Source organism: Pyxicephalus adspersus, chromosome 2 (assembly GCF_032062135.1).
Source record: "Pyxicephalus adspersus chromosome 2, UCB_Pads_2.0, whole genome shotgun sequence".
NCBI lineage: Eukaryota > Metazoa > Chordata > Amphibia > Anura > Pyxicephalidae > Pyxicephalus > Pyxicephalus adspersus.
In genome coordinates this window covers 40,034,542-40,054,273 of record NC_092859.1, presented here as the reverse complement: position 1 = coordinate 40,054,273, position 19,732 = coordinate 40,034,542, and the positions used below count along the sequence as shown (strand labels likewise).

General features: G+C 39.0%; 2 protein-coding genes across 3 annotated transcripts in view; one reads left to right on the top strand and one right to left on the bottom strand.

Moving 5' to 3' along the window:
* MYOZ3 (myozenin 3) overlaps nt 1-3,751 on the top strand; it is a 23,309-nt gene extending 19,558 nt beyond the window's left edge. Inside the window, exon 6 of the mRNA XM_072400527.1 lies at nt 1,204-3,751. Coding sequence (XP_072256628.1) covers nt 1,204-1,390 — 187 coding nt within the window. The 3' untranslated portion in view covers nt 1,391-3,751. The remainder of the gene's footprint in view (nt 1-1,203) is intronic.
* Nucleotides 3,752-4,993: 1,242 nt separating this feature from the next.
* DCTN4 (dynactin subunit 4) lies at nt 4,994-18,874 on the bottom strand. 2 transcript variants are annotated; one of them, XM_072400525.1, is made up of 11 exons: nt 18,696-18,874; nt 15,471-15,541; nt 13,803-13,981; nt 13,491-13,534; nt 12,129-12,236; nt 10,518-10,538; nt 10,231-10,304; nt 7,344-7,456; nt 6,717-6,826; nt 6,556-6,629; nt 4,994-6,006 (listed from the first exon to the last, which is right to left on the bottom strand). In XM_072400525.1, exons 1-11 carry the CDS (start codon nt 18,828-18,830, stop codon nt 5,937-5,939), a joined length of 999 nt encoding a protein of 332 aa, XP_072256626.1. In that variant the 5' UTR covers nt 18,831-18,874; the 3' UTR covers nt 4,994-5,936. The 2 variants fall into 2 exon arrangements, with proteins under 2 accessions (XP_072256626.1, XP_072256627.1); XM_072400526.1 differs by lacking the exon at nt 10,518-10,538 and having other exon boundaries at nt 18,696-18,873.
* Nucleotides 18,875-19,732: the final 858 nt, after the last annotated feature.

The window sequence follows — 19,732 nt, the reverse complement described above, 5'->3', positions numbered from 1 at the left end:
TTTATCTGTCCACCCCTGACCTGTCTCCCTCAGTCCTGGATAAGGTCTCATGGTGCCTGTCAGCCATCTCCTCATGGATGTCTGACCGATTCCTGAAACTCAACCTGGATAAAACAGAACTCATCATCATCCCCCCCTCAAATTCCAAATGACCCCCTGACATATATCTAACTGTTAACAACACTGTTATTCGACTAGACTCGGATCTTAGGCTGGGTCCACATGGACGTTTTTAAAATGTAAATTTTCCTACTACATTTATATGCATTTTTATACACTTTTATTAGCGTTTCAAAGTTTGCCTTTAAAATGCTGTCAAACTTCTATACCGCGTTTTCCCCACGTTTTTTACGCATTTACATTTCAAGGGCTTATAAATGCGTGAAAATGCCCTATTGAAATCAATGGAAGCATTTACCCGCGTTTTCCCACATTTTTGGGCGTTTTTCAGCGTTAACCCCACATTTTATTTTTTTAAATGCTGCAAGCAACGGTAAAGATAACACTCATAAACGTGCCTCAAGGAAACGTCCTGGTGTAGATTAGCCCATTGGAATGCATAGGAATTTCAAACAGGGGCTTTTAAAGCCTCAGGTTAAACGCTGGGTAAAACATTCGTGTAGACTAAGCATTAAGGTTCAAGGCTGCCATTCTAAACTAGGGTTCCTTCAGAGGTTGCTTGAGCTCGAGTCCAAGGTTAAAAGTGTCCCCTTCATACCATGAATGTTTTTTTTACCTGTCTGTAAGGGTGGCATTCTGACCATCACTATAAAGAGAGCATTTTGCTGATCCAGTGGATCCCCAACTCTTTCCTTTTTGCAGGACTTCCAGGAGACCTGAACTTTATTTAAAAGGTTCTCCTGGTGTAAACAGTTTGAGAAAGGCTGGTCCAAGGATAAAAAGGCAAAGACAAAACTTGCTTTAAGAGGATGATTGAAGGAAACCTGTGCTTAGAGACATGTGGCTGTCTAAACTGCTAGATGCCTGACTGTAAAAAAAAAGTCACATATAAAGAGGCCCTGTCAGACTCTACACACATACTAATTAAACTAACTAAATGTTCTTGTAGTCAGTACAGAAGGTCACAATATTTTTTTGCAATGTCCATCATCTAATATGGTTGAATTATTTTGCTTTGTGGACTTTCATATCAAATGAACAATATTTTTTTATAAAGTTAACTTTCTACTCTTTTTTTTCAAGAACTCCAATACCCTTTGGAAGTCTGTCTGGAGTTTATGATGGAGTCATCCCCTATACTTATGAGGAGACTCAAGCTGAAATTGAACAATCACCCAGTGGACAGCAACTCATGCTCCAAAGACCCAGTTTCAACAAGGCGCCAAAGGGGTGGGCACTGACCTATGTGCCTGAATCTGAAGACTTGTAGACTTATTTAGAGTATTAGGAGAATGCATATGGCTTGCTTGGCATTGCTATGCTTGGAAGTAATATACAAATATTTGTATTAGGTGATGTGTATACATACTGCAATGTTCAGACTGTGCTTTAAAGTATGTCTGCATGATGCTAAAAAGCAAAGCAGCAGTGCATCCAGTTGTTGGGCACCGACATCCAATGCAATTTTGTACAAAGTCTACCCAACCATTTATGATGTTTTATGGAAGGCTAGGAATACTTCTCAACACCCTATCCATGTCCAGAGCTGTTGGTAGGTCAACAGAATTGTGGTATGTTCAAGGGGAAATGCATAAATATTTTAAGCTTGGAAGCTCAGCTTTTTAAAGGTTCTTTTTAAAGGGCTCTGTTGGAAAGGCAGACAAGCCCTAGAAAGGTAAATTGTGTCACAAAAAGAGGGTGGTGCTGTAAGACTTCCCTCAGCTAGATGAAGAGCAGGTAGCTGTATAAAGTCCAGCTCTGAAAAATGTTAAAGTTAAGGTGTTCAAGAATATCTTTATTCAGGACCACCAGACCAACATATTTTGTTTTTGCTTTAACAGGGGGACAAATTCCTTTTTGCCCTCCAACCCACCCAATCCTTCTCTGCTAAGCATTATCATAGTGTGTGGATTTTAGTAGACACATAATTATGCTGACTGAGCAATTCCAACAGGAATCACATTACTAATAATATTACTAGTTATATACTACATGTGTAAATATGTTTATATTGGCAAGCAGTTAGCATTACTGAAAAACAAGGTGAACCTGTTACAATTCAGATCAGTTGCTGCTCAAGAGGAAATTATCATTCAATATCACAAACTCAGACATTTCTACACACAATAGGGCCACTTTTAACTGACTCTAGTTTACCTTATACTATGTTTATGGACTGGGGTCCTTTAACTCCTTTGTGTGGAGCTCTGCTGTACTCTTCCTTTCCCAAGGGATCATATTCAAAAGCCATACCATATAGACTCATATATAAATTGATCAGAATATAAACCAAGGTAATTACCAGGGAGAATTACCTGAGAATTCTTTGACTCAAGTATAAACCTAGGGCACAAAATACAGCTGTCACTGCTAACATCCAAAACAGTAATGCAAATAAAATTACCATAAATAAATCCACAGTGTGTTATTTTTTTTTTATATAAATCACATGAGCTGAGTTTGTATATCTTTTCATCCTTTTTTTATAGGTTTAAGTATTTCATACTTTTGAGTTGGTTATGACAGGTCACTTGATCCTAAATGATATTTAGTGAAATATTGTTGGCCACCAGTAGATGGTGCTGTGTCCTCTTCTAAAATGTGTAATACACTTGTGTCTCCCACAGAAGGAGTTTGTTACACACTTTACATGAGAACATAGTGCCACCTACTTGGGTGACCTGAGCATAAACTGAGATACGTTTTCTAACAGCATTTTTATGACCCGTATAAATCTCGTCTTATTCTAACTTAGTATATATGGTCATTAAAATCTGTGCATGTGGGGGTTGCAATTCAACAGAAACAGTTTTTCTGAAATTAAAGTGTTCTTAAATCATCTTTACCGACTTCTCCTTCAAATTTCATGCCAGCCTAACTTTTTGAATACAATGTTATTGTACAGAAAGTTTCTTCAAACCTATGAGAGATTTTGAACCAAACTAGCTTTCATAATGTTACTCTGAGACACCAAACTTTTATGTTTTTCTATTCTAAGCTTTATCTTTGCTTAAACTACATCCATTGAGCCTATCAATACCCATTGGACATAAAAAAAACATGCACATCCTGCATCATTACCTTATTTTTGTACGTACAAACATAAATCTGACTTTAAAGCTCAATAAAAGCTTCTTTTGCAGCTCACTGACTCTTATATCTATTTATTACCACTTGAAAATTGTACACCTATCTTTATTGTGCCTTCCAGGCTGTTCATGCCAGTAACACATTAAATGTAATATACAGAATACATTCATTATCATATGCCCCACTAGCACATCATTGCTGTTCTCACTGAAATCTCGGTTCAGAGAAGCTTTTTATAGCTGGCATCATAAAATATTGTAGCATACACATTAATAGGACGTACACAGAAGCTAGACTGTAGGCTATTTTAGAGCAGTGTCACCATCTGTGACTTGTAAAATTCTACAGCCTGAAAATGGACGAGTGGTAAAAATAAACCCTTGTGCCCACCTGTTCTAAAACTGAACTCCAGGCAGATATAAATGACACAAATAATGCAGTTTTGTGTTAAAGTAGAAGTCAACCTAAGAAAAAAATAATGGTGAGAAGGCATATCATGTACTATGTCTACAATAAAATAAACTTACCTGCATGTTCTCTATCCTATTTCTTATGTGCAGCTTATTGTATGATTCCAACATACCTGGCTGCCGGCAATAAATGGATTCCTGTGTGTGAACTGCTGCTATCCGATACCTCTAGGGTTATCATGGTGGGTGATGTGGATCCCTATATAGGTTACCACTCATGGCTGTCCTCATTTGATCAGAATTGCACACTTAAAGAGCAATCATACATGCCTGGTGTACTGGTAGTATGTATATGATTGGTTACTAAACATTTTTGCAGCTAATAAGCACCTATGGGAGAATGAACACCTTTGTGGCCAGTCTACCTTACTTACATGACCTATTTCAATGGCTTTTGAATTTAATAAATAATATTGTACTTTGAATACTTTAAATACAAGGAAAGCTGTTGGTATTGCAATGTTGAGAGGAAACAGCTAATTTACTGTTGAAGAAGAGTCACAGGTACTGCTTATTCCAGAGAAAAGCTGATGGTATTGCACTGCTGATGGGCAGCATTTTTCTTCCAACCCCCAGTAATCTGTTTAGCCAGCAATGGCAGAGAAATGAAAATACCTGGTATTTTAGGGTATGGAAGTGTGCGACTTGCTTTAAGTAACAGGGCTGTCATATAGGGGATTGTGGTCTGTCTAACTGGAAATGCAATAGAGCTCACACACTGCTGTTTTCCTGGCTTCTTCTTGCTGAATGGAGCAGAAGTAAAAATGAGTATATGCTACCTGATAAGGGCAGAGTTATTTTGATTCAACCGCTCTAGCATGCATACACAAAGCACTTGGACATTTAGCTACAAGGGGTAGAGAACTTGGCAAACATTTCAAGGAAAGCTTCACATCTATTAAAATAAATGTATATAGAATATAAAACTGGCATATTGTCATTTTTCCAAAAAAGCTTTTTCATGCAGAACATTTACTTGGTATGCATTTTAGCAGGGCATTATACCATTCAGCAAAAGCAGAATTACACCAAGTTGCCTAATTTGTGAAATGTTATCAGTTACACAAGAATAATCTTTTTTGTGTCCTCTTATGTGACATTTTTGTACTGGGTAAGGATCATTTCTGCATTTTTACAAAGCAAGATATTTGAATGCCTTTTCTGCCCCCTAGTGGCAATCTTGATTATCTATAGTTATATGTCATTGTGAGATGATTATTATTATTATTATTATTATTATTAAACAGGATTTATATAGCGCCAACATATTACGCAGCGCTGTACATTAAATAGGGATTGCAAATGACGCAAGTTTGAAAAAATGGGTTTTGAGAGCTCTTTTAAAATGAGCAGAAAGTAGGACTTTACAAAGTCCTTACTGTGTTAATGCATGCAATGCCTTTTAGAGCTGGCACAAACCAGCAAAACCAAAAACTGCTTGTAAGTACTGCATATTAAAAGCATGAGGACTAATGAACATTGACAAAACTTTTATGACATGAGACAGATCAGTTGGTTTACACGGTGTGCACAACTATTAGGCAAGAGAATATTTTGACCATATCATTATTTGTATGCATATATTCCAACTCAAGCTGTATAAACTTGAATGCTTTTTGTATTTAAGCATATCAGGTAATGTGTATTTGTGTAATAAAAGGGAGGGTGGTGCGTGGCCTGAGGAGATCAATACCCTATATCAAGGTGCATAATAATTAGAAAGCTTCTTTTCCTCTGACAAAATGTGCCAAAAGGATTTAGTGGACTCCTGAAAAGTCAAAAAGTCTTTCAGAGGGATGCAGCTCTTTTGAAATTGTTAAGATATTAGGGCCTGTTCACAGATCAAATGTTTTGTTGCAAATAGTCAACAGGGTTGCAAGAAATGCGTTGAGAAAAAAAAAAAAAAAAAAAAAAAAAAGACACAAACTGACTGCCAAAGATTTGAGAAAAATCAAACATGAAGCTACCAGGTACCCATTGCCCTCTACTGTTGTCATTTTCCAGAACTGCAACCTACCTGGAGTGGCAAGGTGTTCAGTGCTCAGAGACGTCAAGACAGATTTTTCAAAAGGTTTTATGAACTAATAAGATGAATGTGACTCTTAATGGACCAGATGGCTGGATCAGTAACAGGCACAGAGTTCCTCTTCAAATCAGGACATCAGCAAGTGGGGAGGTGGGGTACTGTTATTATTAAAAATGAGCCAGCCAATAGTCTTCACTATTTTCAGTTCATGTAATTCAATATAAATAACCCTAAGCAACACTGACCTTCATATGGCGCAGATTGGGAATGGACATAATCCTTACTTCTGGTACATAGCTCCTGCATAAATAAATAACAGTAAGCAGATTAGGAAGATACATATTACCACTTAGTACCTAGTATAGTTTCCCTGCCAGCACAATTTTTAGGCAAGCTTCAGAGATGTGACTACTGATGCGATTACTGTCTGAACAAGCAATGTAAAAAGTTTTTTTAACCTGAACAACAGTTCAGGCTTTTCTCTAATAATAACTCGATAACAGAAGTGCTTTCATTGTCAACAACATGAAAAAAATGGCAATTTTTATAGGTCTCAAATACAAATATAATTGAAAATCAATATTAATTTACTTGTATATGTTACTAACAATATTGCAAAAACAAAAAAAAACCAAAACAAAAAAAAAAAAAAAAAAAACTTTCTTGCACAATAAGGCTAAACACAGACTAAAATGTCCTAATATATTTTAGCATTATTGCTAGCCTTTCATTAGTAACACTAAATATTCGTATTAATTCTTTATTATAACAAATTCTTCATCCTTTCTGCAAATATTTTTTACAAGTTACATTATAGACAGCCATGACACTTCAACATAAAATACTTACACTGCGACAAGCTGAATCTTAAATTTAATAGATGTGGGATTAAACTCTGGTTTGCTCAGATTATGTTCACATTTCTGGAATACACAAAAAGAACATTTATATTACTCCCTTCATATAAACAATTTACTATTTTCCATGTTAGACGTCAGGGCCTGACATACCCTGCATCGTAGAGATCGCTTGATGAGAAGATGTTTGTGACGAGGGTGAAGCTGAGAAGCACAGATGGGCTGGAAGTCAGGCTGCAGAAGACGCTGGTCCAGGGTAGTAACTGCCACAAGAAGAAGAGTATGAAGTGATCGAAACAGGTACATTATTTTAATAAATGAAGTTAGGACAGATGTTTGTCTCAACATATTATTAGGCAGCGTGGTGTATCTAATGAATAAAATTCGCACTGTGAGAATCACAAACGAAGTCTAGATATTTATTCACTTCTAGAGCAAGATGTGATTTGATATGCAAAAAGAAACAAATGCAGAGTTTGTCTTGATCATTAAAGAGCTACAACCAAAAGACTTCTGCAAGTAACGTGGATTGACCCCCTTACCCCAATTAAGCCCCTATCCTGCACACCAGCGAGCACTGAAGTCCCATTCATATGTAGGGGTTGTCTGTACGTCGGATGTCCTTAACTCCAAACTCTCTGTATAATAGTTAGCATACAGGGAGATTTTTTGCAGCTATCCCTGCAGACAGCACTCTTACTTTCCCAAAGTATCCACCATCTATGTTCAGTACAATAAACTAATATATCAAACTTGCCACTATCTAGCAGAAGTCTTTACCTTCAGTTAGATTGATAGGTCTGGTGTAATAGTCTTCAGGGAGAGGCTCCACTTCATCCACTGCTTGTGCTGGCTCAATCTTTATCTCCTTCTGATCTTCCCCTTCTTTCAGGCTGGAGGAGGAAGAAATGTCATCAACAATCACCCAATAATTTCCACTTGCAATGCAAGGTGAAAACCTGAGCCCCAACTAAAACCAAAAGTGCACAAGATGATTTGGAACAACGATCAGGTTGGTAAGTTAATACAAAGAGTATAGAAGCAAAATGGTAGAAAAAAAAAAGAGTGGTTAGAGGTTAGTGGTTATTAGACAAATGTGCTTGCATACTGCATTACAGCTCATTTTCTCTTATACCTGAATTCAGCTGGTGGGAGGGTCAATCATGTGTGACCATAAGAAAACCATAGTAGGACAAAAAGTAAAGCCAGATAACATTTTCTATCATCCTTACATTACAGTGGTAAAATACAGGTAGGCGTGGTAAGCAATTGACTGGTCACAAACCAGACACTAAGGTTTATGCCTGTCTGAGACATAGACATAGTTTATGCCTGCCTGAATAGGGCAATGAGGTCAGAGAGCTGCACAGATACAGCTGAACGATTTGTCAAGTTCCAATTCCAAAGTTAACATTTATATTTACTCTAATCAACACTGAGAATTTACTTGTTCAATTTTGTGTTGACTTGGACTTTCATCCCGGTGTTCACTACACCATGCGGCCACATCAAATTACTACAAGCGTCACAAATATGTTACACGTGTTTTAAACACTGCACTTGTATGGTAAAAATTTTAAATTAGCCTATTGGAAGAAAATTTTGAATCCGTTTGCAAAAAAATGTTTTTTTTTTCTTTATCATTTAAATTTTTCGTATTTTTCGGACCATAAGACGCACTGGACCATAAGACGCACCAGTTTTTAGAGAAGGGAAATGAAGAAAAAAAAGATTCTGAAACAAATAGTGTCCTAAAATATTTTATGTGCATTAAAAACCAACATCAGAGTCATAAACACATGTAATAAACCCTGTAAAGTAAACAGCAGCATTTAGAACCATTATTAACAAATAAAGTCAGCAAAAGACAAAATTACTGTAAAACACAATAACGAGAGACTTCAGTAATAAAATAGAATAAAGTTGAAGATTTACGGTAAAGATTCTGCTCGTTTTATGAGAACCCCAAGAACTCCTCATCGCTAGAGTCAGAATCTAGAAAGCTCAGTTCCTCACAGTGCAGTGACGTCATCACGTGTCCCACGCCGCTCACTGATTGGATGACGAGGGACAGCTTTGGGTCCCAGAAAATCTTTGAAGCTTCTTCTGTGAACTCCGTAGGACGCCATCAAGGTGGACCAAACAGCAAGCCTCGTCCATGTCGGGGCATCCGGCACTGGACCAGGACCCCTTTGGATCATGGAATCTGTAAGTATTAGGGCGCTTTCATTGCCCAAACCCCCTCTCTGCTTACCTACCTATAAACGACAGGTAAACAAACAGGGGTTAATGCCCCTTTAATTCTGCTTTTATAACAAAAGACATTAACCTCCTGGGCGTTACACTGAGGTCTAGATTTCTGTACCAAAAGCATTACACTGTTTTTCATGAATTTTTTTTTTTTTACATTTTAGACCTGTAAGTTACAGAAATATGTCCGAACAAGGGTCTAGTAGATATCATGAATATAAAAAATGTTTGAAACACACAATCATGTAAAAAAAAAAAAAATGTACTTTTAATAAAATCCTATCCTATTTTTTTTTGCATAGAAATTTTTGTTTGTATTGTTGGCTTGTAATTCTTAGGATTAACTCCCGGGTATGATAATTATATTTATTTATTAAAATCATAAATTATAATATAATACATAAATATAAAACAATAGTGAAATAATAGACAACAATGTAATCTAAAAAATAAAATTAAAAATGTACGGTACTTTTATTTTTATGTTGTGTGGTGTTTTTGTACTGTAAAAACCATTTAGAAGCAGATTACATTGTAATCTGCTTTTAAATTTCCCTCCCTAACACCCCCCAATACATCACCAATCACATCACTGGAAGATGACTCATTCTCCGGGTGATGTGAGGGGGGGGATTTCCCTGCTCACACAGACAAGAGACACAGGCACACGCTGGAAGCTGCTGCTGCTCGTATCTCCGGAGAGATGCACAGCACAATGTAGGATTTCTGCATTGTGCTATACATCTCACTACAGATGCCAGCAAGCGGAGCTGCGGACACTGGGTGAGTATTTCCTTTCAGTTGTAATCGGATTGTCATACAATGTATGACAATCGGATTGCAATATAACATTTGTTTACATTGTGTTTGTGTTGTGTATGCTTTCACTGTGTTTGTGTTGTGTACCGTATATGTGATTTTACTATGTGTGCTGTACCTCACTGAAGATCCTGGTGAAGAGTGATCTTCAGTGAGGTTCAGCACGCTATTCAGGGAACACTCCCAGCATGATTGGCTGACAAAGTCATGTTGGGAGAATGCTCCCAGCATGACTTTGTCAGCCAATCATGCTGAGAGTGGGAGGACGCCGGGAGCAAGATACAGGAGACACAGTCACTCGCTGCCGCGCTGAACAGGCCGCGCTGAACAGGGGACAGGAGAAAAGGCGGAGGGGGGGCTATACAGGGGGGACGGGACAGCAGCTGGGGAGGATACATTTGGACCATAAGACGCAGGGACTTTTCCCCCCCCACTTCTGGGGGGAAAAAAGTGCGTCTTATGGTCCGAAAAATAGGGTAACTGCCTAGAGATGCCAATCAGCTTTGAGGAATGGATGCAGCTTTACCAGTGATTAGGTAGAGCACATTACCTTTAGAAGCTATGCATGGTATAGCTATAACATCTGTTCTGTACTTACGTCAGCCCAGACAGGGGTGTGATGGGAACTCCTGGTCTTTGACGTTGGAGCCTGGTACCACGGCCATACTTGTCCTATAAGTAGAAGATACTATTAGTGGCACAGCATATGCACACGTGTCATGAATGTAGGTTAACCATACAAGGCAAGCAATGGCAGGATTAACAGTTCATTCTCTGAGGAGGCAGAATTTATCACTGTTAGGTAAAAGTTGTATAAAGTTTTATGTTGGTCATTGCTTTGGTGCAGATAGTGAGTTCTGTGACATGAAAAGGCCTGGAACTTACCGCTACATGAATAGTGTGTTGCTGTATAGTAGTCCCAACATTAACCCGAATGCAATTAGGGCAAAAACAAAAGAGCGATAGTCAGAGAGAAGAAATATAACACATTGCTGAAGACATTTTGGTTCATCAAGATATTGAGCACTTTTAAAGGAAAACCATCTATGCTGATTAGGTGCATGGTTCTCATTACACCTATTAGAATTGACTGCAACATATTATCAACTTTTATAAAGCACCAACGTATAACGCAGAACTGTACAATAAATCAAGGCTGTAAATAACAAAAGTGCACAGACAAAGCAAAGTTCAACTGGGCTTACAATCTAAGAGGTAAAGGAGCGGGTGGGCTAAATCAATGATGGGAAACGGAGCAAGTTAAATCGCTAAGAGAACAACTTGAAAGAAGTCAATATGTCTGCTGCAAACCTCAGAAATTGTTCTACAGCATCCGCAGCTACAGCGGTCAGAGGGTTTGTTGCAAAGCTCATTACTGCTTGTAAATATTGTGTAATATCCTACTTTTCCCTGGCCACAGCTTTATTTCAAGAACAGGTAGCCAGCAGAAGCCCAACTGTTTATTTCCACACTTTTTGTATTGATATGACTAATACAAAAACTACAGGAAAGAATCATCATCATCATATATGTCTATTGCAGACAATTTGTTTTTTAATATTAAACTTTTTTCATGCTGAGGTAGAGGAATAAGAAGACAATCTTTAAATTTATGAACAAGTCAGAAGAAATGTGCACTGTCTGCCAGATTCTTCTTGAACTAGTCAAGACAACAAACCAGAAGACAGATACCAATCTGCACATCTTTGTCCCAATAGTTTAGTGTAGCTATATAATGCTTTATACTAGAAAAGATTACAAAAAGCATACAGGGTAACAACTGATAATGAGACCAACAGTAATCAGACCTGCTTGTTACAGATAAAATGCAAAATATCTAACCTTACGCTGGTCATAAAGAGTTTAAGGGCTCTTGTACGTATTTCAAAATGATTTTGTTACAGACTTAACGCTCCCTCATAAAGCAAATTACAAAAACATGTATAAAAAAAAAAAAAAAAAAAAAAAACACATTAAATTGCTTAACAAGTTTTAAAGCAGAACTCCAGACACAGTGTAAACAAAAGTTACTTTTAACTTTGTACTAATGTTTAGATCACTTCCCAGTTCTTTTGGTATGAAAAGCTTTAGTTTTTAATTTGGATAGCAGAGCTCCTGCTATATTTCTGACCCAATCCACACTGGTGCACAAAATATCACTTTCATGCCCCCCAGTATATTCTTTAGAAATGCCAAGGGGAAATTAAACATGGAAAAGACACTGCAGCAGCAGATCCTCACATCTCATTTCAAAAGTGTGCTGGAAGTAAAGTAAAAGATATACCATTAGGCTAAAATACAACTACGCATATTGAAAAACGGGAAAGTAAATCCAGTCATCAAATGCACATTACGATAGACAACCTATGCTTACCCAGCATTACCTGCGCATGGAGTTCTGGTTTAGAAAAAAAATAAATAAATGCGTCAAAGAAAAAAAAATAGCTCTGAACATGGTTGCACATTAAAAGCAAACCAAATCTAAAAAGAACTTACAGAAAATGCCAGAGGCATGTAATTTCTACGTCGCACCAGCTTCTTGCGGTCACGTTCAATCTTCTCTTTTTGCGCCAGTTGCTGGTAATACTCCAAAAGTTTATTGATCTTTAAAGACAACCAGAAAGTAAAAATACAATTAGAGACTTAGAGCATAGGAAAATTTATTTTAAACATGGAGCCCGTTAATTAGAATGTATAGGAGCCAGCAGTGAAGACTTGTTTTTATCATGTTTCAGAGTAATCAGCTTTGTTTTACGCAATGTCATGATTAAACAGATCTGAAAAAAACATCTGTATTTCAGATGTAACAAACAAGCATGAGGGAGACATCACTGAAGCTTGTCAGTACTGATGGGAGCATTGGCAGTTTCCCATAAAGTGAACTTGTGTTGTGCCTATGCAGTACAAAAGTAGCATGTCCATATGTTGGGAATCATGTAGCTCCTTTCCCTTGCCAGTGACTGTGCCTATCATTGGTTACTCCCAGCATGGGCACAGAATAGGTTACCTTTTAAAGGTCAGTCTCAACCAGTTGCAAAACCTAATAGCAACAGATTTATTATTTTGTTTTAAACATAGTGGCAGAAAAGGTTAATTCTGTCTGCTACTTAAGAGGAGTATGCATGCAAGAGTTCACTTAACCCCTGGGCTTCTGGTACACCCGAAACACACCAATCTGCACATGCTTTAAAAAAAGGTGCAGGTGCAGCAGGTTTACCAAAATAAACCTCTTTCTCATGGTCAAATTCATCTATCCTTTCCATGCCATTCCTTGCAGCCACCAAAATCAGCATGTTCAGGCATGGGGGAGCAAGTGACTACATTCCTTTTATGTTACAGCAACAGGCACATACACTACCAGTTACTGCCAGCATCAGGAGAGCAATGGACAGGTTAGTAAAAAACAACAGTGTGTTAAGGAAGGCTGTTTAATGCAGCCTGACCCTGCTGAGGAGGGGGGGGGGGGGGAGGCGAATCAGCCAGAGCCGCGGACCATGTCTCCCGTACCAATGGCAGCCTTTGGGGCGGTAAAGACTGCGATTCGTACACACTCTCCTATCACAGGCTCAGAACTGCGATAGAAGAGTGGTGGGTTCTGGCATCATGTGATGACATCACCCTTGGGGAGGGGAGTTTCTTCACCTCTGAGTTACACACCGATCCCCGCGCATGTTTAGTGATCTGTAGGGCCTAGGTTGGCTACCACTGCTCTAATGAACCAGCAGCTTTAGCCTACATAGGATTTACTTTAACAATGAGCTCAAAATAACCCAAAAATAAGCAGAGTGGAAATGGCACAAGTTAAAAAATTTTTCATACAAAAAGTGAAATTTGCCAATTGAGGCAAATTTTACTTACCCTTTGGGTGTATGGGTTCTCAGGTTCCTGCCATCCACCACTAGCTGCAAAACAGAAATAAAGCACTTGCATCATCTATGTTTCCGAGTGGGATTTAAAACAAAAATACAGTTTTATTATTAAAAATATTTATTCAACTGTAAATCACAGTACTCAATCTTGTGGATTGGAGACTGCATTAAAATAAACTATTCCCAAGCATGTAATTCACCTGGTAACATTACAATCTATATTAGATAACGTAATATGTGTATCAGGACAATAGTGATGCCATATTAGAGGGAAAAAAGCAGTACATATTCTAACACTTACCCACAGATTTATCTGCCATGCCAACATCTCTAGAGGTCCACCGACAAAATCCACAAGCCAGGTAATAGGCCTTTTTCATGGTGGTTTTGGCTGGGTCATCAGGAAGGGGAGCTGGAATGCTAGTGGCCCGGGTGGAAAGAGTGTGCATGCAGCAGGGGCAGTCAAAACAGTTTGCACACCTGCAGAACGACAAACCAGAGCAATTACAAAGTAGTCAGACTTATTATCTGAATTTCAGACTTATTATCAGAATAATATTATTATTAGAAACCTTTTGTTCACCTTTCCAAAAAGTTTATACTGTAAAAAACATGTTAGAGAACAGAACACAATAACTGTACAAAGTACAAAATAGTACATTGAGCTACATACTTTGCACATTATAGTGTTGAGACACTGGAGTTACATCATCCTGATATGGCCCATCAATTTAGCAGAAGACTCTACACATAGAACAATATCTTTTTGCCAGGTAAGTCTGTCATATTGTGCAAATATGCTGAACACAGCTTTATACTGGGTATCGATACCCACAGCTAAGGCTAGGTATACATGTGCAATTTTGCTGGGCTGATATCGGACGAAAAACTTGTGTGTGTACAACGCTCACCGTTCACTGTCTGAACGACCGCCCTGGAGGATCCACAAACGATGGACAACGAACAATCGTAATGGAAGTGAAGGGGGAGAGAGCACAGCGGGGTGCCGCTCCATCGTTCTTCCCCTCCTCACTCCATTGAGCAGAACGGTGCTGTATGTACAGTGCTCGTTCATGCATTGTGCAGTGTTAATCATTGGAAAGGATTGTGAAAGATCCTTTCCTACGACAACGATTGCATATGCGTAGATAGCCTAAGGAACAGACAATATTAGTGTGCTTCTTTAATGGAATATAATCAGATTACACAATGATCAGAAACAGTCATTCTATAGTTCTTGTGCAGATGCCCCTAACTCACACACAAACTAAGTCAGCCTTCTCTTTTATAGAGTTTATTATATTCACCCATGAAATACAACCCACTTGATCCTAAGTGCTCAAGAACAGGAGAACCCCTTTACCTGGCAATGAGATGCTTTCAGTGCACACAGTGTAATGTCTATAACAGGGGATTTACTTTGTAATGCATCTCTTTTTTCTGGGGCAGAAGAATGCTACAACACAGAAGATACAGCTGCACTAACAGGTTTACCGGGACGCAAAAACTAGAAGAACCATTGTGGCTCATTTTTCCCCAGTGTTTGGTTCATATATCTATGCTTCGTACCTAGGTTCACTGGAGGAACTTGGAAGTCTTATCCATGCTACTCCTATGTTATTTTGTAATCACAAATATTCTAAGCTAGCTAAAAACAGTTCTGTTTTTTTGGGGGCTTGCTAAAAATTGTGTTGCTAATTTGGGGGCAATGTGAGCAGCTAATTCCTGCATAATTTTCATGCTGCTGCCAAAACAAAAAAAAACAACACACACACACAAATTGACAGTGGATCTATGTCCAAAAAGTCAATAAATAAAACAGCATTGTGTTCTATAAGCTTGGTGAGTAATATGCAGCAGCCTAGGTGTGGCCAATACACCCAAAGCTGGGCTTTACATTTTTTTTTTTTTGTTTAATTGGTGGACATATAAGCAAGCACCCACAGCATAGCAAAAGTAGATCACAAACCTGTTCTTCTTAAGCTTGGCTTCAGCTGACGGCATATTCTCCAAACAGCTGGGACAGTAGTGCGAGTCTACCTGTAGAATATGAAAAAAAATCAAATGTATAAATAGTTCACCTTATTAGATAAAATACCTATATGGAACAACCTGTAACGTTAATGCTTAAAACAAAAAAATCTTTGGTATTCATCAAAAAAAAGCATTATATGTATGTTTAAATGCAATTTGTATTATTATCAATTGCATTTTTGAATGTATAGCTGCACTGGGAGTGAGCAGGACTTTAATTCTCAGAAATGGATGACCACTCCAGTAAAAGTATTAGAACTGTATATTTGGTTGTTTGCTTGCAGATTAGCTTTGTGTTGTAAACAAAAAGATATTTTTGATACTGGATGTGCTGCTGTCCTCGGTCACATGCTAGACGGAATGTGCACACAAAGTACGCCATAGTCTGCAGAATACGTCTGTATGGTCTCCTTAGGCTGCAAGAAAAACACATGCTGACCATTTCTGAGATCTGAGCAGCCTCATCTCACATATACAGCACCTTATGTTTATCACTTTGTTAGAGGGAAACAAAAAATCCACCCCACACTACAGGGTGTGAAAGCCTAATTAGTTGTGTGCTTGTCTTTAGTGTGAACATTTGGATTTTCCTGTAGAGGCAGAAGTGATGTAAACTGTTCACAGGCGCTTTGAGAAAAAAAAGTTCCATAACGCAAGCATATAGGAAATACACTCTGAGGATAACTATATACACCACATATACTTATCATTAGTGCCTTCATACTAATGTACAGTTAGGTCCAGAAATATTTGGACAGTGACAACGTTTTAATTTTGGTTCTGTACATTACCACAATTAAGTTTAAATAAAAAAAAAACAACTCAGATGCAGTTGAACTGCAGACTTTCAGCTTTATTTCAGTGGGTTGAACAAAAAGATTGCATAAAAATGTAAGGAACTAAAGCCTTTTTTTTTCACAATCACCTAATTTGAGGGGTTTAAAAGTAATTGGACAATTGACTCAAAGCGTATTTCATAGGCTGGTGTGGGCAATTCCTTCGTTACGTTGTGCTTGTATGTTGAAGATTTTGCTGTGAACAGACAACATGCGGTCATAGGAGTTTTCCCATTCAGGTGAAACAAGCCATCCTTATGCTGCAAAAACAGAAAAAACCCATCCGAGAACTTGCTACAATATTAGGAGTGCCAAAATCTACAGTTTGGTCCTTCATGAGAAAGAAACGAAGCACTGGTGAACTCAGCAATGCCAAAAGAACTGGACATCCACGGAAGACAACAGTGGTGGATGATCGCAGAATCATTTCCATGGAGATTAGAAACCCCTTCACAACAGCCAACCAAGTGAGGCAGTGTGATGGCTTGGGCGTGCATGGCTGCCATGGCACTGGGACACTAGTGTTTATCCATGATGTGACACAGGACAGAAGCAGCCGAATGAATTTTGAGCTGTTCAGAGACATACTGTGTGCTCACATCCAGCTAAATGCAGTCACATTGATTGGGAGGCGTTTCATAATACAGATAGACAATGACCCAAAACATACAGCCAAAGCAACCCAGGAGTTTATTAAAGCAAACAATTAAAATATTCACTTGATCTGAACCCAATTGAGCAAAGCATTTCACTTGTTGAAGACTAACCTTCGGACAGAAAGGCCCACAAACAGCAACTGAAAGCGGCTGCAGTAAAGGCCTGGCAGAGCATAATAAGGTGGAAACCCGGCATCTGGTGATGTCCATGAGTTCAAGACTACAGGCTGTCATTGCCAGAAAAGGGTTTTCCACCAAGTATTAGAAATGAACATTTTATTTTCAGCTTTTTAATTTGTCCAATTACTTTTGAGCCCCTGAAATGAAGCGATTGTGTTAAAAAAGGCTTTAGTTCCTCACATTTTTTGCAATTCAGTGTTCAGCCCACTGAATTAAAGCTGAAAGTCTGCAGTTCAACTGCATCTGAGTTGTTTCATTTAAAAATAATTGCAGTAATGTATCTGCAAATACTTTGAGAAGCAATTTCACCCCCCAACTGTTCACAAACTCGCTCTGTCACCATTTTCCCCTTCAATGTTGTTTGTTTTTCTCAGCTTATGCTGGTGAGAGGTATAAAATCAATGTGTTCAGGAGGAAAGGTTTATAATGCAAAGCAGCGCAGAGGTGGTCAGGTGATCATGGCAGTGACCTGAGCTGCAAGTGAAAAGCACTAGAAAGCTGCAAAGCCCATGAATATGGCACCAGAGTTCTGCAGACATAGGAAACCTCTAGAAATCTGTTTTCAATCTTCAGGGCCTGTTTAATGATCTCGCACAGAGAGGAGTCACCTGACCCCAATGTTTTCATACTGATCATATTTTGGTTCCATCCCTACCAGCCCTTTGATATCACAAAGCCTCCATCAATGTATAACTTTTAGTTCCATCTGCTAGATCAACAATATTTACCAACAGCAATGTAGTGGAAGTGCAAGGAAAACAAGTAAATATATTGGCAGATACAAGATGGGGTTTACCAAGTTATATGAATAGGCAGATTATGTTAAGAACAATGCGTCTGATTTATTAAAGCTCTCTGAGGCTGGAGAGGAAGCTGGGTGATCCAGCAAACTTGGAATGGATCTGGTCCAGGATTGAAACCACTTCCTAGCAAATGACTTTGAAGAAATCCATTCCAGGATTGCTGGATCACGCAGGTTTACTGATGAATGTGTATCCCCTCCAGTCTTGGGGAGCTTTCATAAATCAGGCCTATTGTATAAAACACCAGGCTGCTGCACCAAAAGGAGGAACCTGGAAATGAGACATTGATATCCCTCAGAAATGGACTGAAGCTTTCATATGAAGTGTATCAGTATGCATCCACCATGACAACTAGGCCTCAGACCTCGGCCTCTGGTACAGACACACCCACACAACCCATGCCAAATTATTCCCAAGGCCGATGACAGTGACTGACAGGGAGCCTTCCAACCAACGCACAGAACGCTACTGTAATTAGCCAATCAGAGCCGAAGTAAAGAAAGACCATCCCCTTTCACGCTAAACGTCAACTTCACACGTAGCCTGTGTACGTAACTCACTGGCGAAAAATAACCAATTAGGCTGCAACTATGGGCGTTTCCTGCGCCGCTATTGGCTAGCTCCAGGAACCCCTGCTCACAGATGCCGGATCACAATGAAGGAAAAGGGCGGTTGTGTTATTTACCTCGTGAGAGACGCATTCCAAGGAGCGCAGCTCACTACAGTACCGACAGAAGTAGAGCTGAGACAGCGGCGCTCGAATTTCCTTCTCACCGTGCACCAAGTACAGCACTCTCTCCAGCTGTAGCAGCGACGCCATTTTGCCTAGGACCCCTCCCTCAAAGTCACATGACCAGGGTGGAGAGACGCTTGTGTTTAGTTACGTAATGAATAGGCGTCACGTGACTTGCTGTGTCTTTCGCCCTGCCCACCAGTTTTTAGAAGCTAACTTGTTCAAGTGAAAGTTTCAAATTTTTATTATTATCTCTGTCTCATATTTATCATGTTTTTATTCTCCCTCATTGTGACTCTAACTACAGGAGCAACGGGGCCAGTACATTGCATTCTCACATAGGGCACAACATAGTGTCATGTAGCAAAAAAAACAACATGAAGTGTATCGGCCACCAAAACTTTTTATGGAGGGGAGAATTCCCTTCACTTCCTGTTCTAAAGACTCAGCATGAGATGAGAGTAAATCTCTCCAAAATTAACGTAATTTTCAAATCTGGAAGAAAAGAATATTTTCTCACTTATTGCTCTGATGACAACCCAATAGGCTCTATTTATAAAACGGAATCAGACATTCCCTCAAACATTCCCTGGTGGGAATCTTCCAGGACCATATGTTTGCTTGGAAGTAATTGGTTCCCAATAGCGAATGTCATACAGCCAGGGGTTGTGGTCCCATCCTTCTCCTGGCCATATCATCCCAGGCTTCCAATAATGAATGACCAGTAGGAAAGGGAGGCAGGGACAGGATCACAACTAGCTAACTAACTAGCTATCTGTATGAGTTCTACCATAAGGCCTGCAAGTTCAGCTGCCTCTTCTTTAAGAGGAGGCCTTCATTTTTATCATCTGAGGACATTGGGGGTTAGAGATACATCCTAAAAAAGTTACAGTTTTGTAAAAGTTACAGTTAACGTTACTCCTCTCCATCTGCTGCCACTCCACCACAAATACCGCAATTCCCCAGCGCCAGAATAAAATGACATGTTC